Source organism: Canis lupus, chromosome 9 (genome assembly GCF_003254725.2).
Source record: "Canis lupus dingo isolate Sandy chromosome 9, ASM325472v2, whole genome shotgun sequence".
Classification (NCBI taxonomy): Eukaryota; Metazoa; Chordata; class Mammalia; order Carnivora; family Canidae; genus Canis; species Canis lupus.
Window position 1 is genome coordinate 54525196 of NC_064251.1, and position 27343 is coordinate 54552538.

The 27343-nt window shown below is 44.8% G+C and overlaps 2 protein-coding genes across 2 annotated transcripts in view; both read right to left on the reverse strand.

Annotated features, from left to right (window-relative positions):
• The window catches only part of ABL1 (ABL proto-oncogene 1, non-receptor tyrosine kinase), a 143020-nt gene extending 130311 nt beyond the window's left edge, over positions 1-12709 (reverse strand). Inside the window, exon 1 of the mRNA XM_025475500.3 lies at positions 11759-12709. Coding sequence (XP_025331285.1) covers positions 11759-11894 — 136 coding nt within the window. The 5' untranslated portion in view covers positions 11895-12709. The remainder of the gene's footprint in view (positions 1-11758) is intronic.
• Positions 12710-16736: 4027 nt separating this feature from the next.
• Positions 16737-26351, reverse strand: EXOSC2 (exosome component 2). Its single transcript, XM_025475502.3, has 9 exons — positions 26193-26351; positions 24458-24559; positions 22695-22740; positions 22161-22250; positions 20832-20897; positions 20282-20350; positions 18781-18957; positions 18070-18198; positions 16737-17591 (listed from the first exon to the last, which is right to left on the reverse strand). Exons 1-9 carry the CDS (start codon positions 26312-26314, stop codon positions 17511-17513), a joined length of 882 nt encoding a protein of 293 aa, XP_025331287.1. The 5' UTR covers positions 26315-26351; the 3' UTR covers positions 16737-17510.
• Between the last annotated feature and the right edge of the window lie 992 nt (positions 26352-27343).

Genomic DNA, 27343 nt, shown 5'->3' on the forward strand with positions numbered 1-27343 from the left:
TACTGCTTAGGTCATGACCTCCAAGTCTTGGGACCAAGCTTAAGAGTTGGGTTCCCGGCTCAGCAAGAGTCTGTCTGAGGATTCTCTTTGCCTCTGCTTGTCCCCCACTCACGAGCACGTTCTCTCTCTCAAATAAATAAATCTAAAAAACTTTAAAGTAAATAAATAAAATGTTTTTAAAAATCCAAAAGTATTTTAAAAAGAAAAGGACTTGATTTCAACCTCAGCTCTATAACAAATTAGCAATGTAATCTTTTTTTTTTTTAATTTTATTTATTTATTCTACAGAGAGAGAGAGAGAGAGAGAGAGAGAGAGCACACAACCAGGGGAAGCAGTATTGGGCCACCTAGGAGCCTTCAGCAATGTAATTCTAAAAACACTTTGCAGATCCCTGGGTGGCTCAGCAGTTTGGCGCCTGCCTTTGGCCCAGGGCGCGATCCTGGAGTCCCGGGATCGAGTCCCATGTCGGGCTCCCGGCATGGAGCCCACTTCTCCCTCCTCCTGCGTCTCTGCCTCTCTCTCAATCTCTGTGTCTATCATAAATAAATAAATAAATAAATAAATAAATAAATAAATAAATCTTTAAAAAATAAAATAAAAATAAAAACACTTTGCATGCATGCATGAATGATCAAGACCCACATCGGGCTCCTCATGTGGAGCCTGCTTCTCCCTCTGCCTATGTCTCTTCCTCTCTCTCTCTCTCCCTCTGTGTCTCTTGTGAATAAATAAATAAAATCTTAAAAAAAAAAAAAAAGAAGAAGAAGAACTGAGATGAAAGGCACTGCAGGCTCCAGCAGGGGTCTCCTCACAGCATAACAGCCATGATCAAGTTGAACAGGCGCCCACTTGCCCCAGCCCATTTGCTGTACCCACCCCTACACTGTTGGTTCAAAGGCGGCAACCATTTTCCCAAGCAGACGGCCAATGGTGGTCCTTAGGATTGTAAACTGTACACAAAGAGCCTTCTGTTGGCTGGCTATTTTGTCCCCTTGTTCCAGGGTAGTTGGCTGTACTACCCCAGATGGGCAGTGCATGATACAGAGTGGGCACTGACATAATCAATGATATTCAATTCCATACTTACCGAGCATCCAGTCTGAAAAAAATATAATTCTAGACCTGCAGAGATCATAAACATGGTCTCCACCTTCAAGGAATCAAGTACCAAATATCAAAGAAAAATAGAATTTAAAAAAAACCACACATGTACACAGAAAGGTGAATCTGGAAAAGCAGATATTTTGAAATTTTCAACAACTTATAGGAATCACTCAGCCTTTATGATTAACAAAGAAAAAATGTCTCCTGAAGTGATTTGCTTTTATCGGTAAGAATTCTTTATATTCTATTATTTATTCCTAGGATCAAAGTAATCTATAGATTTAGTGTAATCCTAGTAGAAAATCCCCGTGGGTATTTTTATTTGGGTAGGAAATTGATAAAACTGATTCTAAAATGTATTTGTAAATTCAAAGGAGAAAGAAAAGCCAAGACAATCTTGAAGAATAAAACTGGAGGTCTTACTCCACACGGTATTAAGACTTATTTTAAAGCTATGGTATTTAAGGTAGTATGGCCCTGGTGCAAGGACAGACAAACAGAACAAATTAACAGAGTAAGGAGTTCCCAAACAGACCCACACATATATCGATACCTAATTTATGCAGCAGCAAATGTACTCTTCAATTAAAGAACTAGGTCAATATGGAAAAAATAAAAGTAAACCTATCATCCCTGCACAGAAAAGTCAATTCCAAGTGAACTGTAGATCTGTGTATGAAATATAATAAAATAAAACTTTCTCATGAAACCTGAAACTAATATAACACTATATGATAACTACACTGGAGTTAAAATTAAAACTTAATTAAAAAAAAAAAAAACTTCCTCATGACCTTGGGGTAGACAAAGATTTCTTACATTAGACATAAAAAAGGGACGCCTGGGTGGCTCAGCAGTTAAGCGCCTGCCTTTGGCTCAGGGCGGAGTCCCGGGATCGAGTCCCACATGAGGCTCCCTGTATGGGGCCTGCTTCTCCCTCTGCCTGTGTCTCTGCCTCTCTCTTTGTGTGTCTCTCATGAATAAATTTTTAAAAAATGACATAAAAAAAAACCCAAACTTAAAGAAAATTTGTTAAATTGAACTACATTAAAAATAAAAACCGATTTCTCAGAGTCACCATTAAAAGTGAAAAGGCAAGCCACAGAATATGAGAAGATAACAGTAGTAAATATAGCCAACAAAAGACCTGTATAGAGAATATACAAATAACTCCTGCAAATCAATAAGAAACAGAACTTTAAAAATGGACAAAAGAGGTGAGCGGATAGGTCACACATATATATACACCAACACACACACATACATAGGACGTGGAAATGGCCAATAAGCATATGAAAAGGTGCTTAACTTCAGTGAATCATCAAAGCTAGTAAATCAAAGCCACAATGATACCACTACACAACCACACAAAAAGCTAGCACTTAAAACACTGATGAGATCAAAATTTGTAAAGAATGTAAAGCAATTGGAACTGTCCTATCAGATGTCCTTTGCCCTAAGTGAAATATTAGAGATAGCTGTTTCCAGGCATTAAACAACGGTGGTGCAGGACTGTGATCCACAAGAAGAGAAAAACACAAGTTGAGCTGCCTGTCACCTCCACCTTCCTGCCTTGGGGCATCTTCCCAGCCACAGTACAGGGAGCTGGAGCCCAAACGGGAGAGTGGCAGTCTCCTGGAACTGAGGAAGCAGATACAGATGGGGATTCAAGCCTGGAGGCTACAGAGACAGCTAGAACGTGTAGGGCAGACTGTCTGAGTAGGGGGGAAGTGCACGGGGGCAGGCAGTGCATGGAAGAGGAGGGGGATGGCTCTGCGTCCCTGGCAGAGGGCTGGGTAGCACACATGCAAGGTGAGATTCTGGAAGGTCTAACAAACAGATGGCAGTGGCTATGACAGTGGAGCGCTCTCGATGCCGACACTAAAGTGTCAGCTCACCCAGTACGGGGATGACCTGCTGAGCACCTCTGTCCTTTACCGGACATCCCAGAAAGGCCAAGCATTAAGTCTAAAGAACGCCCTCTAGAGTAAGGGCCATGCCTCCAGAGTAAGGATAAATCCAAAACAGACTCACTCTAACAAGGCATAAAACCTAGCGTGACAGGGTCAAAAAAACAGGCCAGTAACTGCTCGTTAGAAAAAAAAGAAAGCCTCTCTAAAAAAATTTTAAAGAAAGCCGCTCTAAAGTAAGACAAGATCCCCATGGTGTAACATACATATATCTGACACAGAATAAAAAATTAGTAAACACACAAAGAAGCATGAAAACATTGACTTGCAATGTAGAGGAACAAGCAATCCATAAAAACAGACCCCAAGATCACTCAGACATTTAAATTACCAGACAAGCTCTTTATTATAAATATCTTTGGGGATCCCTGGGTGGCGCAGCGGTTTGGCGCCTGCCTTTGGCCCAGGGCGCGATCCTAGAGACCCGGGATCGAATCCCACGTCGGGCTCCCGGTGCATGGAGCCTGCTTCTCCCTCTGCCTGTGTCTCTGCCTCTCTCTCTCTCTCTCTGTATGTGTGTGTGTGACTATCATTAATTAATTAATTAATTAATTAATTAATTAATTAAAAAATAAAATAAATAAATATCTTTAAGAATTTGGAGGCAAAGATGGGCCCGAGGGGTGAGAAGACGGTGAATCTCAATGCAAACTCAATGTTAGAAAATGCAAAGTCAGGGCGCCTCAGGGGCTCAGTCGGTTAAGCATCTGCCTTTCGCTCAGGTCATGATCTCGGAGTCTTGGGATGGAGCCCATGTCAGGCTCCGTGCTGAAGTGGAGGGGAGCCTGCTTCTCCCTCTCCCCACTCCCATCCCACCCCTACCCCTGCTTGTGGGCACTCGTGCTCTCTCTCAAATAAATAAATAAATATTAAAAAGAAAATACAAACTATCAAAAAAAAAAAAAACCACATGGAAATTTTAAAATTGAAAATCGTACATCTGAAATGAGAATCATAAGGAGATTGATAATAGGAAATGCAGAGGGGTTAGTGAACTTAAAGAGAGATCAACAGAAAGTACCCAAACTGAACAACAGAAAGAAAAACGCCATAATATTGCTGACCCAACAGAGCTTCCAAATACATGAAACAAACTGACGGCATGTTTGCAGTTACATTCCTGTCCTAAGTACCCGCTCGCTTGCTCCTGCCTCTTCTTTCTCTTCATCAATCCTGCTAGGAGGTTGTCTATTCTACAGATGCTTTCCCAAGTCTCCTTTTGGCTTTATTGACATTTCCATTTCTTAATTTCTGTTTTCATTGTTACTACTCTCTTACTTCTGCATACTGTGGACTACTTTGTCCTTTAGCTTCTTGAGTTGAATGCTTAGGTGTCCCCCACCCCCAGTCTTTCTCTTGTTTCCTAATAATTGCTTTAAAGGCTAAAAAAACTAATAGAATTAAAGGGGGTGGAGGGAAGAATTCATCATCATGGCTGCTGAATTTTAATACCTCTCAATGGAAAAAAAAAAAAAAGACCACAAAGACATTCAGCAAAGGTACAGATAAAATAGGCAGACAAAAAATAAGGATGTCGAAGATCTGAAACAACACTATCAACCAACTTGATCTAATTTACATTTACAGAAAATTACAACTGCAGAATATATATTCTTTAAAGTACAAATGGAACATTCAGTGAGATGGGTCATATGTGGGGCCAGAAAATTAGTCTCGGTAAATGTCAAAAGATTGAAATTTACAGAAGATATTCTCTGACCACAATGGAATTAAGTTAGAAATCAGTTAGATCATCTAGACTCCCCAAATATTTGGGAATTAAACACTTCAAGAACAACACATCAGGGGCGCCTGGCTGGCTCAGTCAGTAGAGCATGTGATTCTTGGATCTCAGGGTGGTAAGTTCAAGCCCTATGTTGGGGGACAGAGTTCACTTTAAAAACAATAGTAATAAAATAAAGAAGCACATCAAAATTTATGTTCAAGAAGGAAGTGGGACCCAAGCAGAGCTTTAAAAGGCAGGCAGGTTCTGTTTACACACAGAAGGGTAAAGTCAGGGTACAACCACCAAAGAGGCAAGGAGGTAGGGAAGGCCAGAATATGCATAAAAGGAGGCCTTCAGGGAGTGCTTTCTTTTATTGCAGCTCATCTTCTAAGGAGCAATTTTAACCTTCCCCCCCCCAGACCCAGATAATGTGTTTGATATATTCCTATGGGTATAATTCTCAGCTCAAGCATGTGAACTCATCTCTATTCCCCCATGCAAAAAAAACGCATCATTTGCAACACACATCACAACACACCAGCGTATATCACATGGAGATCTGAAGCACAAGTGAAGTCCTTAACAAAAAATGATTTCATGTTTTCTCCAATTGTTATATTTTCTTTGATAGAATACTTCATTAAGGTAAAAATTCTTTTGGTTAAGTCATTTTGATCATCCTTTAATCACAACTGAAATTCCTATTTTTCTTCTATATTATAAGCGTATTTCATAAAATGAGCAATAACTTTTCATGAAAATTTAGAGAGCCATACAAAATATATTCACCTATGGGAAATAACAGCCTTAAAAATATATACCTAAAAAAATATATATATATATATACCTATACACAATTCCACATTTCTACAGTTCATAGCTGAATTCCTAACATAAGTACATAAATATAATCTTTCCAAACATCCTCTTTTTAAGAATCTGACTGATTTAACTTCAGTACCTGTAAGAATCCATAGTTGCGCTGTCTCCCACCTTCTGATGTGTATGGATACTTAGTACAATTTAACAGTGATGGGAATTAGTGTTGATTTATCAAATACCTACTCTATTACCTTCAATAAAGTTTTTTACTGGGGGTGCCTGGGTGGCTCAGTCTGTTGAGCATCCATCTTCATCTCAGGTCATGATCCCAGGATCCTGGAATCAAGACCCATATTGGCTCCCTGCTCAGCAGGGAGTCTGCTTCTCCCTCTCCCTGTGCTGCTCCTGCTCACATACACTCTCGCTCTCTCCCTCAAAAAAATAATAAAAGAAATCTTTAGGGGCACTGGGTAGTTCGGTGGTTGAGTGTCTGCCTTTGGCTCAGATCGTGATCCCAGGGTCCTAGGATCAAGTCCACATTGGGCTCCTCGCAGGAAGCCTGCTTCTCCCTTTGCCTGTGTCTCGGCCTGTCTCTCATGAATAAATAAATAAAATCTAAAAAAAAAAAAAGAAAGAAAGAAAGGAAAGAAAGAAAGAAAATCCAGAAATAATTTATAGGAAAAAAACTTCAATTTTTTAAAGCATGAACTAGAAAAGCATGCAAATTTTTTTATTTTTCATTTAATTTTAATTTTTTTTTTAAGTAAACTCTACCCCCCAACATGGGGCTTGAACTCATGGCTCCAAGACCAAGGGTTGCATACTCTACCAACTGAGCCAGCCAAGCATACCTACAAAACTTTTTAAACTGAAATGGTTATTCTATGTTTAAAATACTTAGTGTACCAAGAATAATAAGAAAATTTGTATGCAAATGTTTTAAACATCTGCAACTTTCTGATTTGGGGGGAAAATCCTCAGAGAAACAGAATTTAAAACTTAAAAATGAGTTAAAATCATTTCCATGAGAAATGTTAAATGTCACCACCCCTCCAAAAAATGTAAAGTCTTAATTTCATAAACCACAAATGTCACCTTACATATTTGAAATGTTGGTACTTGGGAGATTTCTCCCTTGAGTTTATCATCCTCTCATAGTTTTAAATAGCATCTATAACCTGATGACTCCCAGATTCCCTCTCCAGCCTCGACTGCTTCCCTGAATTCACAGTGGCAGACTTGGCTGCATATGTGACCTATCTGTCTGGACACCTAATACTAGGCATCCCAAACTTAACATGCCCAAAAAGCAGTTCTTGATCTTCATCCCACACAGCCCACCTCACCAAACCTCACTCCTCTATGCCTACATTTCAGTAAAAGGTGACTCCATTTTTTCAAAACCTTGGAGTCACCCCTGACTCTCACATACTACTCCACACATCTCATGTCTAATCTAACAGTGAATCCAGGTGCCTCCAGTATTCACAGAATCTGACTCCTTCACCATCCAGATCAGTGCAGCCAACCCCCCAGTGGAACTCCTGCCTCCTCTTTGCTTTCCTTCTGAATACAGTAGCCAGAGACATTTTAATAAAACATAAATCAGGGCCTGTTACAACTTCCCAAGCCACATGAGTCAAAGTCAAAATCTTCAAATGGTCAGCAAAGCCACATTCTTCTCCAGCCATTCTCTCCCCACCACCATTTTACCTCCTACCAACTCTCCTTTTGCTCTCCATTCCAACCACCCTGGGCTTCAACTTGAGCAAGCTAAACAAGCTCTGCCTTGGGGCTTTTGCACCCTGATTCTCTCTGCCTGAAATGCTCTTACCCCATTATTTCCAAGGCTTGTCCCCTCACCACCCTCCCAATGCCACTTTCTTAGGAGGAACTCCCTAACTAAAAATCACACCTCCCAACATCCCCGTCCCCCTTTTCTACGTTATTTTTCTCCCCAGCACCTGCTACCATCTAACATACTTTATATTTCACCTATGTAACTCATTTATGGTCTGTCTCCTCCCACTAGAATGTAAATTCCAAGAGGGCAGGGACCTTTTTTATTTGCTAATGTATCACCAATGACTAAAACATTACCTGATACACAGTTCAATAAATATTTGTTGAAGAAAGAAGGAAACACTAAGGAAAAGAGGTTTACTAGTGAATGCTTTATTCCTCTTTTACCAACTCTCCTGAAAGTGAATTTTCTTGAGTCAAGACACTGAAATTTGGAAGGAACATACAATACAAGAAATAATATCACGGTTTCCTTTATTTTTCTCCCTGTACACATGACAAACCCTTATTACTCTGACTGATCCTAGCAAAAAAACTGCCATCTGCCCTCTCCTTCCAGATTCACCACTGTCACCCTCATCTAACAGTATCTTTGGCTTCCAGATTCATGTCTGATCCAATACTCTATGTTATGACTGAAAGATTTTTATTCTAACCTATATGGATATTAACCAACTCTTAGAAAGATCACCCTGTAAAAGATCAAGAACAATTTGTAACACAAAATAAAACTGTGTTGCCCTAGAAAAAGAATACCTAAGGTCCAAGAAATTGATTTGTCTTCAATAAAACTCACTGACTTAGACAAATCCTTTCATAAAAAAAAACTGCTGCAAAGAAGTGACTATCTGGTTGTGCTGCCATCAATTCAGTTTTAATATCGCTCTATTTTTTGCATTGTAAAATCACACAAATTTGTCATAGAAAGAAATCATAAATGCTAAATAAAAAGTGCAAGTTTTCTCCCATTCCGCCTAAATCCCAATTCCCATACCATGCTAACTAATCTTCAAATTGCTGTTATCCACTTACCACTACCTGGATGCCTTTCAGGGTTAGTACTTTACGGTTCACCTTCAAAAAACAGCCTTGTGTGCCTTTGTGATAGACCCCCTGTAATAGCAGTTCTCAAACTTTTTAATCTCAGGACCTTTTTACATTCTTTTTTTTTTTTTTTAATTTTTATTTATTTATGATAGTCACAGAGAGAGAGAGAGAGAGGCAGAGACACAGGCAGAGGGAGAAGCAGGCTCCATGCACCGGGAGCCTGATGTGGGATTCGATCCTGGGTCTCCAGGATCGCGCCCTGGGCCAAAGGCAGGCGCCAAACCGCTGCGCCACCCAGGGATCCCTTTTTACATTCTTGAGAATTACAGAGGACCTCCAACGAGCTCTTATTTATATAGGCTATCTCACCAATGTTTACCATATCAGAAATTTAAATGTAAATTTTTATTTCTTCACTTAAAAACAATTTTATTACTAGAAAATAACTGTTTTCCACAAAAAGTAGCCTTTTTAGATAACTGTAGACTTTGAAGCTACACCAAAACTCTGTAAGTGGTAGTTTTTTTTTGTTTTTTTTTAAGATTTTTTATTTCTTTATTCATGAGATACACAGAGAGAGGGAGAGAAAGGCAGAGACACAGGCAGAGGGAGAAGCAGGCTCCATGCCCGGAGCCCGACGTGGGATCCCCTGTAAGTGGTAGTTTCTTAAAGGCTAGTTGTGATGTAGAATCTAAAACTGTATCAAGGAACTTCTGTATTCTGTTACATTAAAATCCATTGGTCCATCTTGCACTTTGGATAGATCTTTTACCTGTGTGTGATTTTATAAAGTCATGTATTGATCACTTAGAAAACATTGGTGTATTAGATTATGTCGATTTTCTGAATAATTTCATTTCATCAAAATATCACATTTTTAAATATCACGACTAATCCCTACATCACAATAGCAGATACAAGTTTTCCAAAATCCTAATTTTCATTGGAAAGCTAAAATTTTATCACTGGCAACATATACTACCAGTTGTTTTCCCTGAAAGACTCCTTTATACTCTTTTTTAGCCCGAATAACCATTGTTTGTGGGTGGTAGTTCAAGAAAAAATGATAGTTCATAAAAAAAGCAGCCAGTACAGCTTGCAACTCAAACAACTGCCCATCTGCTTTTCCTAGAGATAATTGTAATACCTCAGTGCACAGCAGAAGTGCTTTACCTGTACTTCTCATTTCAACCTACAGAGTACCAAAAAAAAAAAAAACCCATGCAAGGGTCAACAGTTAATAAAACTAATATTTTCTACTGCTTCATCAAGGACATTCTTAAGTGAAAAACAAATTTTTATTTCATGTATTTATTTATTTATGAGCGCATCCATGAACACCATGGCTACTAATACAGTGAGGTGCTACAACCTCAATTCACACTAAGGAGTCTGCGTGACTTCTACACTATCTGTGCAAAGAATGCAAATAACATCTAAGTACTGCATTAATATGAAAACAGGTTTGACCTCTCAACCTTCTTGGAAAGGGTATCAGGGACACCTATGGAACTATATACTGTTCTGTACAAGAAGTTTCCTGAAGTGAGATTACTGAGTTATTTGAATATGCATTTTAAGTTGTGATAAGTTTAGCCAAAGCGCTACAAAAAGTCTGTACCAATTTTCATTATCTAAGGCTGCAAGATCATCATCACTAGTTAAAAATGTAAATAATTTACTTTATACATCCTGAACTGGGAAAGCACCATAATGTAACAAATCTCCATATCTGCCTAAAAGCAGTGCTAAAATGTAACTAGTATTTCAAGGAAAAATACTATTCAAGTACTCAAATCATTTAGATGAGGTAAATGTTCTTCTGTAAGTAAAACCTCAACAGGGATCCCTGGGTGGCGCAGCGGTTTGGCGCCTGCCTTTGGCCCAGGGCGCGATCCTGGAGACCCAGGATCGAATCCCACGTCGGGCTCCCGGTGCATGGAGCCTGCTTCTCCCTCTGCCTGTGTCTCTGCCTCTCTCCCTCTCTCTTGGTGACTATCATAAATAAAAATTAAAAAAAAAAAAAAAAAAAAAAACAACAACAAACCTCAACAGCCAAATGCAAGTTTATGCAACAGAGACCTTTGTTTATTGTGGTCATCCATTATTAGCATTAAGCATTTGAGATTGAGTGCCACCTGCACTCATCCTTCATTTGCTTATCGAGTGGGTGGGATCAATATTTCAATATAAAGTACACAGTCTGAAAAAATGTCAGGCTACAACAGTACAAACAGGACCCTAATTAATTGGCTGAGGGCTGGCCCTTAGCTTTATTTTATTTTATTTAAAGATTTATTTATTTATTTATGATAGACATAGAGAGAGAGAGAGAGAGAGAGGCAGAGACACAGGAGGAGGTCTGAGAAGCAGGCTCCATGCCGGGAGCCCGACGCGGGACTCGATCCTGGGACTCGATCCTGGGACTCGATCCCGGGACTCCAGGATCCCGCCCTGGGCCAAAGGCAGGCGCCAAACCGCTGAGCCACCCAGGGATCCCCTGGCCCTTAGCTTTAAAAGCTCACATAGAATTATGGGGAGTGTACAGCTTAACACATACTGTCTGCAATCAAATGCCAACCATGTTCATAAAAATATCAAAGACAACCTTTCTTGCCCCAAATGTCATCCGAAGCAGGGAGAGGGGAGGCTAAGGCTCCATTCCTGGGGAAACGATTACTCCTGTGTAAGGTAAAATAACCAGAAGGTGGGTATTGTCAATTCACAAGGGATGCTGCTTCCCCACTCAACTTCTCCCACGTAGCTCCAAAGGGCGTATTATCAAGTCCTACTTATGACTGAAAAGGTCAAGGATAATAGTGTCAACTAGGATCTGTGGTTCTTAACCTCCTGGGGAGCACGAGCCACTCTGGGGATAGGATAAAAGCTCTGCGTGGATAAAGCAGTAAAGGATCCAGGTACCTCCGGCAGAGCCCATGCCTGGGGTTTAGAGCAGGATCATGGACTCTGAACCTGAGAAACCACTTAAGTCCAATCTCCTCAGGAAACTGGAAGAGTAAAATGGCTTATCTAAGGTCAACAGTGAGTTAGAAGGGGAATTAGGCAAGAAAGAAACAACTCAAAGAGATTTTTGAATAAAGCCATCCAGAGTCTCCAAGTAACCTCTTCTTATACAAAGTTCCACCGCAAACTAAGAGAAAACTGTAATAAGAGAAGTTTTTTAAGTACAGCTGGACGCAAGTACTGTCGTTCACAGAACCCTTAGGTCCTCCTAGGCTGAACACATACGGAAAAACACGACCAGAAAGTTTGGAGAGCACTCACCGTGTTCCACAAAAACATTGCAGTGTGGACCCCCATGCCTCGATGACTCCTTCTTCCCTGCTCCTTTGATAAAGTGCAGGGCGGGCAAACTTGGCCTTCTTTGGTCCCCAAGAACTTTGCCAGGCTGCTGCCCCATAAAGTAATGATAGGCACCCCTTTCCAGAAGAGGGTTCGAGATCTTCCAGAATGGTCAGTGGGCTTGGAAGGAAAACAGTATATATGTGGGATTTCACATTCACCCGATCTCCACGAGTCAGTAATTGAGGTCAATCACAAAAAAAAAAAAAAAAGAAAAAAAAGGACATCTTCGGTAACCAAAGGAAGCAGTTTTTTAGATGGACATATGTAAACAGGAGTTCCAATCACTTCTGCAGTTTATCAGTCTGAAGTAACCTGACTTGCAGTGCTACCCAAAAGTTCCTTGAGTTTAAGTGTCTTTTACTGGCTGAGTAAGTTTCTGTCTTTTCAAGAAGAAAAACAAACATTCACAGGGATGCTCGTAGAAGGGTCAGTAACACTAAAGTCATTTCGATTCCCACACATAAAGGGAATGTTGATGGTCTCTGGATGCTTCTCCAGAACTTCTCCTGTGGAAGTCACCCCCTATCTCAGTTTCTTCGTTTCCCAGCAAGTTTCCTGCCCAACCAGCTGCCGCTCCTGCTTCCCTACCCTGCGCTCCGGAAAAGGACCCGGGTCACCCGGGCTTCAGCGAGAGCTTGCCCTCGACTCCGGCGACAAGGAATGCGTTGCCAGCAACTTTTCAAGTCCGCTTTTTAAAAGGCCTGTGAAACCAGTCCAGGCTTTTCCTTTGCATTAAAGTTTCTGTCGGGGCGGAGGCCAAGGGGACCGTAGGTGACATTGGAGGGAGTCAGGGCATTGGAGGCTCCCGGGAGCAACCGGGGGGGAAGGGGAGGCCACCTGACAGCGCGGGGGTGTGCACGGGGGGCTCCGCGGCCGAGCCGGGAGCCGGGCGCCGGGCGCGGGAGCAGGGGCGGCGCGGGGTACGGGGCAGGCTGCGGGGCGGGGGCGGGGCGCGGGCGGCTTACTCGGGGCGTCGCTCCTCCGCGCCTCAGGAACTCAGAGACCACCCCCAGTGTCCCGGAGCCGGGGCAGGGCTGTACGGGAGGAAGGGCCGTGGCGGCCCGGAAGGCGGGAGGCGGGCGGAGGGGGAGGAGGCCCGGCCGCCTCAGCTGCCCCGAGCCCGGGGGTCTCTGCCCGAGACACCCCCTCCCCCGGCTCCGGACGTTGGCACAGACGCCGCCGCCGCCGCCGCCGCCGCCAGGCAGTCACATCCCCGGAACTCCGCCGCGGGACCCAGCCTCCCCCCGCAGGTGGGGGCCGTGGACAGCGGAGGGGCTCTTCAGCCGCAGGACCCGGGAACCGGCTCCGGCTCCAGCGCTGCTCAGGGACCGACACCGACCCCCGCGGCCGCCATGATGGATTAGGAGCCGCTCCACAACGAGGCCAGGCCCCGCCCCCGACCCCGCCCCCGGCGACGTCCGGCGCGCGCCTCGCGGGGACCCGGGCTCTCCCGGCGCCGCTCTCGGGGACGCTGCCGTGCCCTTCGCCTCGGGTCTCCCTGCCCGCCAGAACTTGGCCCAGCACGACCTTTTAAAGGTGGTTTTTCCGAGCGCAAGGTGAGTGGTGAGGAAGCCCCCGCCTCCCCTGCACGGCCATTGGTCCCTGAGAATCCGGGTCAGGTCTCTCTCCTGCGTCCCATTGGCTGGTGAGGGCGGCGAGGCTAGAGCTCCCAGCCAACCGCATCCGGCGCAGGCCGCAGCGCTTGCCGGGAGCTGTAGTCCCGCGGCGCCCGCCCCTGCCTCGGCGCCCCCGCGACTTCTTGCCCTCTGCTCCCGGCTCCTGAGCTTCGGGCCCGCCCTCCTGGGAGCCGGTGGACTCTCGCCGGCCTCGCGTAGGGCTGGCCAATGTCTGTCCTGCGCGGGGAGTAAGGCCGGCGAGCAGCCAAAGCAAGGGGAAAACTGCGGATTGGATTGTTTTAGAACCGGAGTTGGAGTACTTCCTTAAGCCGCCTCTTCTCAGGGAAGAACCTTTGGCCGGTTCCTGGAAACCAAGGTCTTTGGTGCCTTGCCCTCTCTCCCCAAATTCTCACCTTTTCCCCAGGAAGCATAAATATTATCACTAGCGAAAACACAAATGGCTGGAAAACACCCAACATATTGCTAACGAATTCATGGTTTCTTTGGGTTTTCCGGAGGCTCAGTCGTTAAAGAAACCGCATGTATGAGGCACCTCTCAGACTCTAAGCCAGGCGCAACCAGGTCTGAGCTGGAAAGAGCCTGGAGGATGAAACGACCTCATTTCACAGACATAAATGTATTCTCATGAAAACACCCTGTTAGCCGAGAAGATGCCAATTGCTGGGTGGCCAGGCCTACAGAGCTAGCCAATGAGCCAGTCACCCCAGACCCACGCTTGGCGGGACCCATCTCCTGCCACTGAAAAGCAGCCCAGCCCCTCTGTGGTCACCCTGTGACCTGCCTGGGATATACCCATTTCTAAGGAGATCCACTCATCCCAGCGCCTACTCTACACTGACTGTTAGGCTTGTCTAATTTAATCCTCGCTGTAGCCCAGTGAAGCATGTAATGTCATCCCCCATTGCACAGCTGAGGGAAGATTCAGAGATGGGACTTACTCAAGGCCCCTTGCCTAGTTAGTATGTGACAAAGTCACCATTTGAGCCCAGATTGAGGTTGCTGCAAAGCCCATGAAAATTTTTTCCACTGTACTGTTGAGGGTAACCATTCACCAAATGTCAGACAACTGATTCTCAGAACTCACTCTTGTTATTAGAAAACCACAGCCACACTACAGGTGTTGTGATCTAGTTATTATATGGTTACAATTTTTCAGAAATATTTCAGCTGGATGGGAAAATGGTAGTTTTTAGATAGTGGCTTCTGGTAGTAGTGACAGACTTAGTCCTGACTTGTAGTATCATTCTTTAATCATTGGACACCCCTGTTCCCCTTTATTCACGTGTGATCCTCTCCTGATTTTTCTCCTTGGAGATTTTGCTTTCTGTTCACGCTTTAATCATTTCCTGCGCGTCACCATTCTCTAGCTTAAAATTGGGCAATTGGATCAGAACTCTAATATGCATTTCTACAAACTAATTTCATTCAACATTTACTGAGTCCATGTGCCGAGTGCAGTTCTAGGTGCTGGTATACAACAGGCGAGACACTCTTCCTTGTCCTGAGGAGCATACATAGAGACAATGAGCAAAATGGTAACCCAAAGGACTGGTTTCAATGCTGAAAATAAAATTTCTGGATCCACATTCTTTCATCATCAGTCCAACCCATTCTCTAAAAGGTTGCTTTGCACCTAACGCTTAAGCCTATTTCTGATTCATAGTGAAGCTCCTATGAGCTTTCTTCATTTTTAAGTGGGGGTCATATGTGCTATCAGATGAGATCTTGTTTGGTCTTTCACCACCTGAGATGCTTCTTCAGGGTCAGTGTGGAGGCACTCACTGACCTGCATATAATCTAAAGGCACATCCCCTATCTCCACTTTCCACTCACCATCTTCTGGTTGTAGGTGAACTCCAAACCTAGACTGCAGTACTTCCTAGAGATGCACACTGCTTTTACTCCCTTTATAACACTGTACAGTAACTTTTGACTTAAAACTAAGATGCTGATGGTCAAAAATCAATGTTGCCCAATGTTGAATAAATCCTTTTATGTATTCTCTTCATTAAAATTCCATAAAAATTAATTTTGTCCTGACTTTTATAAAGCAAAGCAACCCGTAAGTTGCCACAGGGATTCAGTAACTAGTGTAAAAACTTCCCCTTATCCGTTTTTTCAGAAGCACTCACTGGAATTAACACAAGCGCGCCCTCTAGCGGGCCACAGAAAGATCATCCCTAAGAGGTGCTTTCAGACAGTTCTCCCATTGGGCAGGTAATTGCCATTCAGGATATGAACAGCATAGGCTGGCAGCTTGGGAGACCAGACCCAGCAAGAACTTTCAGAGAGCTTACAAGTGATCCCAGTCAATGAAACCAAATCAGGGACTTGGGCTTCCATTCTCTGTTCTCAGAAGACATCCGGCATGGCAGGTGTTCTCAAAACTACAGTAGGCAGATCTAAATTGCAATACAGCCTATGGAATATTCAGTTGTCTGTAAAGTGACACCTCTTGAGTAATGTTATAAGAACAAGAAACATACCATTAATGAAGAAGAGCACAGCTGTATTTCAAAAGTGTCAAATGCAGTGTCCAAAGTCACTACCACTCAAACTGTCCTAGGTTTACCTAAATGACCCAAGCAAAGCAGTTAAGATCTCTGGTCAGATTTTGTATCTGCTAAGCCCTCCTTCAACTGTACTCCACACCCAAGTGTTACACAGGACACTGGGACAGAAACAGTGATGTTAACTTCACATTTATAAATATATAAAAAAGGAATTCATGTATGTAAAACAAAATAGCACTTCACAGACTGCCTTTAAAAAAAAAAAAAGGCGCCGCCTTCATTCAGCCCAGGGTGTGATCCTGGAGACCCGGGATCGAGTCCCATGTTGGGCTCCCTGCGGGGAGCCTGCTTCTCCCTCTGCCTGTGTCTCTGCCTCTCCCTGTGTCTCTTGTGAATAAAAAAAAAAAAAAAAAATGCTTCCCAAACCTGAATCAGAGTACATTTCTACAGTCATTAGGAAAACCAATGCAGAGGAAATTCTAGCTTTCTTCAGGGAGAACTTCAACCTGTTTTTAACCCTGAATTATTACAAAGTTAACACATTACTACTTCAATCACAGGAGGAAAAAGAGTTCTTTTCGCATCTGCATTTCTTAGTCTGTTTTCATGTTCCTCAGAGAACCCTGAACATTATTCTATCATCAGTTACTCAGCTTCTGACAAATCACTCTTAAAGGCAGATCAGATTAAGGCAGCTTGGCGTAGATATCCTTGAATCTATCACTACAAGGAACATGCAATGGGAAATGAGATTCTAACCAAGCAAAGGCTGCTTGGTTGACTTTATTCTTCCATTCTACTGCTGAATGTTACTAAGTACACAGGCACCTGGGTGGCTCAGTTGGTTAAGTGTCCAACTCTTGATTTCAGCTCAGGTCATGATCTCAGGGTCATGAGATTCAGCCCCGCACTGGCTCTGCACTGGGCATGGAGCCTGCTTAAGGTCCCCAACCCTCCCATCCCCACTGGCTCTCTTGGTCTCAACAACAAAAAAAGTTACTAACTATATTCTTCAATGTTGCACTTGAGCTGCAGAGGGGGAACAGAGTCCAAAACACAATTTTGGGGTCAGGGAGGCTGTGTTTTTTATAGGGGCAATTTCATGGGGGCATTGTGCCTTGTGAATTGATGGTCAGTAGAAGAAAAGGATTCTCCAGCATTCCTGAATAGCAGTCCATTTGGCTGCAACACTGTGTGCTTTTAAAGGCTTGAAAGTTAATTAAAAAAAAAAAAAAAGGAATAATAATAACAAAACTTTGAAAAATAAAAATAAAAGCCTGAAACTACCCTTAGTGCTGGACTCTGTGGGCGACCCAAGGGGCTGGTAGCACTTCCCCCAGGCTTTGCCCTAGAATAGCCAAAAGGAGGTCTTTGGACCAGAGGCAGCCTGATGTAGGTCAAGTGATGAGTGTCACAGCTCTCCACAGAGCCACATATGGGACCCCAGATCAGATTCTTCACTTTCACTTTTCAAACTGCTCCGGTCAGGTGCACACTGTCCTGTCCTTCAGATGTCTCTCCTCACCCTTCTTGTTCTAAAAGCCTCTGGCGTGTTTCCATAACAACTTCCTCCATTATTTCTGGCTTTAAGAGGTCTTTGATCTAAAAAAGAAAAGAAAAAAGTATTTGTTCAGAAAAGACACCAACCATAAGCATCAAGCCAATCCAGAGGCAGAAACCAAGCATGGTTACCATAAACCTTCTATATCCCTTTCATTTTCTTTTAAAGATTTATTTATTTAAAAAAAATTAAAAATAAAGATTTATTTATTTTAGAGAATGAGAGAGAATGCACAAGTGGGGAAAGAGGCAGAGAGAGAAGGATGGAGAATTCCAAGCAGGCTCTGTGCTGAGCGCAGAGCCCCAAATCCTTAGACTGACACTAGACACCCGAACAGTACAAGTATCTTGGGGAAAGATCTACCAGACACTTGATAGGGCTGTCCAGCAGATCAATTCCTACCGCTGGACATAGTGAAGGTATCTGGGAGATGTGCCTGCAATCCCTGAGGGAGCATAAACACTCACTGTCAACTTACAGATCCATGAAAACGAGTGAAGGCGTGGCTGGATGGAGTACCTGATGTGGAAGGGACGCCTCGTAGCAATACAGGATGCTGGTATCATACAGCATCATCCTCTGAGTGACCAGCGAGACGATGCAGTTCCGGAGCCGGGAGATCACCTCTCGGTCGGCGAGGGAGATGGGCTACCAGTGGGGAGGCAAAGGTAAACAATTAGAACTGAAGTCCATGAACAGTCACAGCAAATCACAGAAATCGTTTATAACTTCAGCTCGATCCCTCCGGGACTCCAAACCAATCAACTGCTAACTCCAAGGGAGATTAAAAAGGATGGCTCTTCAGCTGCTATTACCCTGCAACCTGCCACCTCTGCCAACAGAGATCAAGCCAGTTCCATTTTAGCTCTTCAGGAGAGAAGGCCAGATCATGCTATGAAGACCCCTCAACGGAGACTCAAACCCAGACTACAGCAAATACATGGTTTAAAACAACCAACTATGGGGGTGCCTGGGTGGCTCAGTTGGTTAAGTGTCCAGCTGTTAAGGTTTCAGCTCAGGTCATGATCCCAGAGTCAAGGGACAGAGCCGCACGTCAGGCTCTGCACTCAACACGGAGTCTGCTTGAGATTCTCTCTCCCTCTGCCCCTCCCTCCACTTGTGCATGCGCTCTCCCTCTCAAATAAATAATCTTTAAAAAATAAAAAAATTCAAACAGCCAGCCCTACCGAGCCCAGATGTACAGAGACGGCAGCGGCAATGCTCACTCACCTCCAGGTGTGCTGTGAAGCCCCCCGTGTCTTCTTCCTTGTGCTCAGGTGTGGGGTAGATCCAGATGAAGCCATTGTTACCCAGAATCACCGAGGCACCACAGGGCAAGTCATGGAAGTGAGTCTTCTGCCGTTTCACTAGGGAGGGGGAAACCTGGACCAAAACTCCCTGGCCCAGCTAAAGAAAGAGGGCACAAACCGAGTCACTGAAGGGTTATCAGTGAAGTGCATGAAAAGCAAACCACAGAACACACATCCTAGTTATGGCAGGACTAGGGCCACTCCTATTAATGACTGTAGTCCCGGGTGTACACACACTGTTAATTACTCCCAGAGAACACTTCCGAATGCAGAGGTGGTTTATGCGCTCCAAGAGAAGGTGACTTTCAATACTCCTCTCATTCTTCTGCCCTTAGCATTATATTCGAATCTGGGCTTGGTGTGCTGGTAGTTGGAGAAGCTGGAGCTCATGAGGACGTGAGTCCAAGCCTCTTGTGAGCCAAGGTGCGCTGTTCTGTTCCACCTCTATCCCAGTCACCTACTGTGCCTTTGAGATGTGTGCTATGTGCCACTGGGCAAGGGGAGTGGCCAAGGGCTGGATGCAAAACCATCCCTGATCCTGGGAGGGCAGCTCAAGTCCCCAGCCCGCTGAGGGAGGGTCTGCAGTACCCAGGCCTGTGAGGGTGAGCGAAGACAGCACAGCTGTTCCACCTCCTGCTCCAAGGCTGTGAGTGTGGTGACTGTAGCCACTCCACAAGGAAACACGCTTCTGTGCCACTCAGGAAATGAAAAGGTTCGCCCACATAAAGCCAAAAGACTAATAAATCATAATCTGTTTTAGAAAATATGGTATCGTGGGACGTTGGGGTGGCTCAGTCGGTTCGGCACCTGGCTCTTGGTTTTGGCTCGGGTCATGATCTCGGGTTTGTGGGATCCGTGCTCATCGAGGAGTCTGTCTCTCTCTCCCTCTGCCCCAACCCCCACCCCCCCCCGCCACGTGCATGCTCTCTTGCTAAAATAAGTGAATCTTTAAAAGTATGCAGTCATTAAAACAGCAAGAGCCTCAATGTAACTTCATACAAGAAAGCAGTGACATTTCATTTAAGCTCAAGTGGCAAACCAATCTTTCCCAGTAATGACATCCATTTTATTGACTGGACATTTGGCTAGAGCCAAGGCCATCAGGTTTTGCTCCTAGTACAGCCTCTTAGCCCTGCCCCATCACAAAGCTGCAGAGCCCCTGGGAGCAAGCAGAGACAGCAGAGCCGCAGAACCCATGGTCCTAGGAGCTCTTCTGCCACAACAATCTCTGTGAGAACAGAAGCTGTCACCTGTTACAATGCTACTGACCCACGACCATGTGAACCACCCAGTTTGTGGGATGCCAGCCCATAATGCTTAACTTCCAGGGCTCTTTAGGGCCAAACTCCAGAGAGCACTGGGGATTCAGAAAAGGTTTCAAGTCTCAGTCAGCATCCAGGAATAGCAAGAGCCCAACTTACTTTTCCGTATTTCAGACTCCTTGTGTGCAGAGAGACCGCGCCATCAGAGAACACCGCCTGTACCTCGGCCTGGCCAGACTAATAAAGGAACAATACTCTCATGGCTCCTGCCTTCCCTGGGCCCTTGGCCTCACCTCTCCATCCTTTTCTCCCATCCCCAACAGCCCCACTCGCAGCCTTAGACAGACCCAGAGGACACCACTGCGACCTAACCTCTCCCCCCTTGGTTCTCTTACGTATCTTGACATAATACCTCTTCTACTCCCTGGATAAAAGCGCTAACATGGTTAAGAAAAGTTGAGTCTAACTTAAAGCACAGGCCACCATGAGGAACAACCCCAAAGAAATGACCAAGGCAACAGGTCTGAACAAGGGCTAAAGAGCCCGGCTGGGTGAAGGAGATGGAGAAAGGCTGCAGCAGAGCCCATGAAACTTGATCTAGGAGCCAGATCCCCACCAGGACTATCGGTCTCCAGTCGGAGACATACGCCAAAAGCCCCATCTCCCAGCTTCACACAGAACGAGATGCTGTAAGGCAGATGCAGGATACACTGATGAGGTCCCCTTCCTGCAAGAAACCTCTCATTGCCAGCTCGTCTTCTGCAGATCTTCTCCTCTGAAACACACAGAGATGACATGACTTAAGTCAGATCCTGCAGAACAATCTCTCTCCTCTTCTTTTTCAATTCCTCCTGAGAGCTTTGGGGCCAGCCATAGTACTCAGACACTATAGTAGGTAAACAGTGTCATTCAAGGAAAACCAGAACGATCACCACTACTTTCCATTTTACAGGCCTTCCCACAGCTCCTCCACTCTTTCCTCCCCGCCCCCCCTTCTCTGGACAGTATTCCCACTCCTTTCATGCTACTGAAAACCCTCCCAATCCTGCCCAGCCTCCGTTCTCACACTCACCTCCTGTGGCAGCCCTCCATGCTCCAGCAGGACCAGACTAGCTCTGGCTTGACTCTATCTTTACTCACACATTTCCCATTAGCTCAGATTCCCTGTGAAATTCCATTCATTCTTCAGGGATCAATTCTAAGGCCCCTATTTCATACAAGCATCTCCTAGTGAAATCACTCACTCCTTTTGTACAGACACTTGTTTATTCTTTGACTGCCAGGTATTTAGATGTTATCTCGCTTCCCCTGCTAATCTGTGCACTTTGAGGAACTGAGCTGAGCCTCCTTTATCTTGCGTTCTCCAGAGAACCTAGCACAGTGAGCCCCTCTGAACATACATGCTGGACTGAAGAGAAACCACAGCATTTTACAAAAGACTACCCCTTAGGTACTGCAGTTGTCTGGAATAACCAAATGCCACTCAATTTATGAAAAGCTAATCTAAACACAACTTTTCAAGGAACACCTTCACCATGCAAAGCTGATACACCCAGAAAAGGAAAATGAGCCCCAAGCATCTGAGAGCCTCTCTTCTCTCTTTTGGGCTCACTCCCCAAGGCTGTTCCAGATCCTACCATATAGCAACTGCTGCTTATGTTGGAAGGCCTGGGCCAAGTGAAAAGCCTACATGTACCTCCAGGCAGCAAATCTCACAGGAAATAAACACAAGTAAAAGAGGAAACCTCGGGATTCCTTCGGCCCACGGCATGATCCTGGAGTCCCAGGATCGAGTCCCACATCAGGCTCCCTGCATGGAGCCTGCTTCTCCCTCTGCCTGTGTCTCTGCCTCTCTCTCTCTCTCTCTCTCTCTCTCTCTCTCTGTGTGTGTGTGTGTGTCCTCTCATGAATAAATAAACTCTTAAATTAAAAAAAAAAAAAGAGGCAACCTCAGCATAAAGCAAGAGTTCCCTAGTGGAGCAACAGACCCCAGAGCTTTTGCTAGCAAACTATGTAAATCCAGCCTGGAGACCCGTACCAGCTCTCCTCCAGGAAGGTTCATGGATGACAGGAGCAAGACTGAATCCAGCCTAGAATTGGTCTCCACCTTCCACCTCTTCTGTTGAACCTACAGAGAAATTTCACAATTGGACACAGACTCCAGGGGCAAGAACTCACATTGTTAAGTGACCAATAATCCCCAATACAACACACCAACTGTTTACATCAAAGGGCACATAAGAGGCACCTGGCTGGTTCAGTCAGTTAAGCGTCTGCCTTTAGCTCAGGTCATGATCCCAGAGTCCTGAGATCAAGGAACCCTATGTCTGGCTCTCTGCTCAGCGGGAGTCTGCTTCTCCCTCTCCTTCTGCCCCTACTCCTGCTTGTGCTCAACTTTGGAGCAGTGTGCTCTTTCTCTCTCTTAAATAATAAATAAAACCTTTAAAAAGGGGGAGGCACATAAGAGTCAAATGCAATGAGTGCCCCATTTACTTAACTACAGAGAGTGACTATCCCACTCAATCACCAGCTTGCTTTTACTTTGTAAAAACCAATCTGATACCAACTTTACCTCTGTGATTCTCCCCACCACAATGTCTCCTACTTCACCATTATATCTGAAAGATAAAACAGGTCATCCATCAGTGAAGAGACCTTATTACAAGACTAAACACCACTGGAGATTTCAGTTCAACAGCATGAGGGCTTGGATTAGGCACTAGTATGAAGTATGGTAAATTCACATAACTGTGCTTTTCTGACTTACTTCCAGGAACTCGTAACTTCAAACATTCCTACATGTAGGAATAGTCTCCATTAACTATTTTGGACAAACCATTTATTCCAAGTAGTTCGTTAAGCCTGAAACCCCTATTTTGTTAATTACATAACACCAGTACGCGTGGAATATTTCCTAGTGGGCTTTGGAACACAGATGGCTTCTGTATCAGCAAAGGAGACTGAGACAGGACCCCACTCAAACCAGTCCACTCAGGTCTCCACCAGCCACAGGGTTGTCGACTCCCATCCCTGTGCTAGTTCCTTATCCCAATTCTAATGATGAGGTGTTCCATGCTGTGAACCTCTTCTCTGTCGGCCCACGCTCACCTTTTGGTGAGCTCATCCAAAGTAATGACTTTAAATACCACTGAGGACTATGCCATTCTCCTGAATTGCAGTCTAGTCAACTGCTGGCTACCTAGCATCTCTATTTACCTGACTAATAAGCATTTCTGAATGTCACCAATCTAAAGCAAAGCTTTCCAGCAGCCCCTGCCCAGCCAGTGAAGCCTCAATAAACGGCAACACCATTCCTCAAGTTGCTCAAGCCAAAAATCTTGGGAGTCTTTGGAGGGATACTTGATTTCTCTCCCTTTCCATCTCTCTCTCTCTCATGTTCCAGGACACATCTAGCAGCTAATCCCACTGGCTCCACCTTTGAAATATACACAGAAATAAAAGGCATCCAAACTGGGAAAGGAAGAAGTAAAACTATGTCTATTCACACACATGGTCCAATATATGGAAAATCCCAAAGAATACTAAACCCAACACACTTACATGATTTAAAAAAAAAAAGGGGGGGGCAAAACAAAAAAACTCAGAACACAAAATGTATGCAGAATCCGCCATTACTACCCACTTATACTGCTACCTTAGTCCAAGCCACCATCACTTCAGATGATAAAAACAGTCCATTAATCGTCTCTCTAAGCATGTGTTCCCCCTCAATCTCTCCTAGCAGCCAGAGTGAATTTATTAAGACAGAAATTCAGACCATGTCCCTCTTCTGTTCCACCCTCCCAGTGGCATCCCAGACTACATAAAGTGGAAGTCAAAATGCCTATCTGTGGAAAAAAAAAAAAAAGAAAAGAAAATGCCTATCTGTGCTACAAGGCAGGCTGTCTGCCCACCTCGGCTCTCTACCTGCATCTTCTCCTGCATTCCCCCACCCTTGCTCACAAGGTTCCAAACCCACCGGTTTCCTTTCTGGAGCTAACCTTTATTGAGCCCTTCTAGGTAGTAGGCCCTGAGCTAAGTACTTTACATGTCTTATTTCAATGAATTCTAGTGAAAATCCTACAAGGTAGATCATGCTATTACCCTCAATTTGCAGAGGAGGTAACCAAGGTTTGGAGAGGTCAAGTAATGTGGGGATCCTTGGAAGCCCACACTTAACTACAGTCACCTATACCCTTTCTATATAGTCATGTTCAAAATCACAGACCTGCTAAATGATAAAGCAGGTGGGGGTAAGGGGTATTTTGTGGCAGAAAAGACCTGGCTGGTAACCTGAATGGCGCAAGAAAGAGAATACACACCTTTTGTTCTCACCTGGTTTTCAAAGCTTTCACACATATCAACTTGTTTACCCTCTCCACTGAGCCAGCCACAGATGCAATGAGCTTCTCTTCCCCCATGTAAGTTCCATGGCCCCTGTTTTGAGAGTAGGATACAAAATATACGATGGTAAGAGTTGACCTCTCCCCCCAAGAATAATATATTCTTTCTTTTTTTTAAGATTTTATTTATTTATTCATGAGAGACAATGAGAGGCAGAGACACAGGCAGAGGGAGGAGCAGGCTCCCCATGGGGAGCCCAATGTGGCACTCGATCCCAGGGCCCGGGACCATGACCTAAGCCAAAGGCAGATGCTCAACTGCTGAGCCACCCAGGCGTCCCCAAGAACATTATGTTCTTAACAGGCTCCTCCTGCCTTTAAAGCAGGTTTGAGCAGGTTTGTCTCTCTGCCCAGAACACTCCTTCTTTAAAGAGCTGCACAGACATCTCCCTTGTCCTACTCAAGTCTACTGAAATGTCACTTTCTCTATCTGGCCTATCTGACTTTTTTAAGTCATTTACAATAGTTACCCACCCCACTGCCACCACCTCCACAATATTTCCAACCACATTCCACCTACCCTGCTCAACTTTCCATTTTCCCCACTGAATTTATCACCAAACATACTAACTTGTTTGTCCTGCTTACTGTTTATCTGTTTCGAAATATAAATAACATGAGAGAGTTCTACTTTGGTCACAGTCCTGCTCCAACTGCACATAAGACAAACATATACTTCATTCATGAATGAAGGACACTTAAGATTCCTTAGGATCCAATAACCTCAAACTTAAAGGTTCAAGAGCAATGTTGTAAATGCTGTAACACCCCTCCCCCCACCCAAAGGCTGAAATACCACTAGTGTTTACCTATAATGGTGAGTTCTGCTTCTTTGTTTTTAAGAGAAAGAAAAAGGAGGGGGAGAGATGGAGAGAGAATCTCAAGCGTGGGGGGAGGGGGCGGGGAGGGGGCGCAGAGGCTCCATCTCAGGACGCTGAGATCACACCTGAACCAAAATCAAGAGTCAGACACTTAACCGACTGAGACGCTTCTTTTCTTAAATTATTTCCTCATTTAATCCTCACTTCCTTATCAAATAGTCACTGTTATTATCACAGTGATAATACATTATGAGGAAACTGACCTCGGAGAGGAAATACAACTTAGCTTATAAATATGTGACGGTACAGGGCTGGAACCCCAATTGTCTGGCTCAAGAGCCTGCACTCTCAACTACACATATTGTACTGCCTTCAGGTTCAACGTGTAGATTTGGGCGCATGTAGCACAATATATTGTGTATGCCCTACGCCCAAACAATTACTGCTTTCAAAACCGAGCACCTGGCTAACAGATGCCGAGAGAAGAGGCCGGGTCAGGAATGCCCACTGGTCCCTCTTCTTAACACTGGAAAGAGGCCCCTGCTCCTAACCTTCCCCAGTTCTGCAGATTTCCCACGAAGAAGGCGATCGGGGCCTCAGGCAGAGAACCCAGGAGTCCCTGACACCAGTGGTCGGGACAGAAGGGTTACCAAGGACTGAGGCAAACGGAGACGGAGACACACAAGGTGCGCAGAGTAAGAAGCCCGAGGCCTTGCAAACATGGGGGCGGGAATGCTCAACTGTGCCCTGCGTCCGGCGGGTGCTCAGATGTAAGGGAACAGAGGCCACGTGCAGAGAGCCCAGCAGCTGCCCTTTGGGGCCGCGAGTCCCCAAGTCCCCACGTACCGCATGAATCCCGTGTCCGTGGTGATCGTGTCCCCCGGAACCACCAGATGTTTCTTGGTATCGCGGCCCACGCTCTCGCTAAGAGGCTTGCGAGCAACGGGAAGCCTCATCTCCATCGCCATCTTGGCGCCAAAGAATGGCGCAGGCGCAGTTCGGCCTGGAATCGCGACATCCGGCTCCGCAATTCCCGGCCGTCGCACGGGTCTCAGAGCGGCCGCCAATGGGAACGCACAGTTCGGTGGCCATGTTTACTCTTGGCAACCATTAGGTTAACACGAAGGGAATGAGGGAGCCAAGTTGCCATTTTTACTATTGGCAAGGCTCCACCTACAGATCCATGAAATATCAGGTTTCGGAGCGTTCGATTTTTTTTCACCAAAAATCTCTCCGTAATCATCATCCTATTCATTGTTTACCAGGGTTAGAGGTAATTGAGAAATGGGCCTGTGAGTTACCTTCCAACTCTAAGTTGCTAAAATGTGATTCTTCGGTATGAGAGAGCTCGGGAGACTGGGGATGGCATCTACAGAAAACACTCATTGGAAAAAAAAAAAAAGAGGTCCTTTTCATACTGTCCTCGTAGCCCCAATATACTGCATTACTGCCTCCTCGTGGGTGCTCCTTCAGCACCAACCATCCACCTCTACCCCCAAACAGTACTCCAGATGCTGGTTCTGTTCTTAATAACTTCTTTTGAATGAGCTGATTTACTCTCACTTAAAAAGAAACCCGCCCAAGAAAATATACAAAGCTTGCAAGGCGGGTGTATTTTATAGGGTGAATACGTGGCTTTATCTCCGTGTCCTGTTCAATAGGAGCATTTGCCTCCTCCCTTCTCCCTGCCTCCCACTACCCTATCCCTTCTCCTTGTCCTACATGGTTCATAGCATCCACAACAAACTGCGTTTCGACCTCAGGGAATTGGAGCTGATGATTCTTTATGCACAAAGACCCTTAAGAGGATTAAATAACTTGCATCAGCCACACACACTATGCTCAGTAAATCAGGTCCACTGCCTCCTGAAGATCCATCAGACCAGTTGCTTGATTAGTCTCCAAATAGAGAACATTTCTTTATTTTTTTAAAGATTTTATTTCTTTATTCATGACAGATACAGAGAAAGAGAGAGAGAGGCAGAGACAGAGGCAGA

Coding starts and splice junctions, on each gene's coding strand:
- EXOSC2 (XM_025475502.3), bottom strand. CDS start 26,314: ATGGCGATGGAGATGAGGCTTCCCGTTGCTCGCAAGCCTCTTAGCGAG. Junction 22,741..24,457: donor GTGAAAGCTTTGAAAACCAG/GTGAGAACAAAA, acceptor TTTATCTTTCAG/ATATAATGGTGAAGTAGGAG. Junction 20,898..22,160: donor ACCTTCCTGGAGGAGAGCTG/GTACGGGTCTCC, acceptor TGTGTGTTTCAG/AGGAGAAGATCTGCAGAAGA.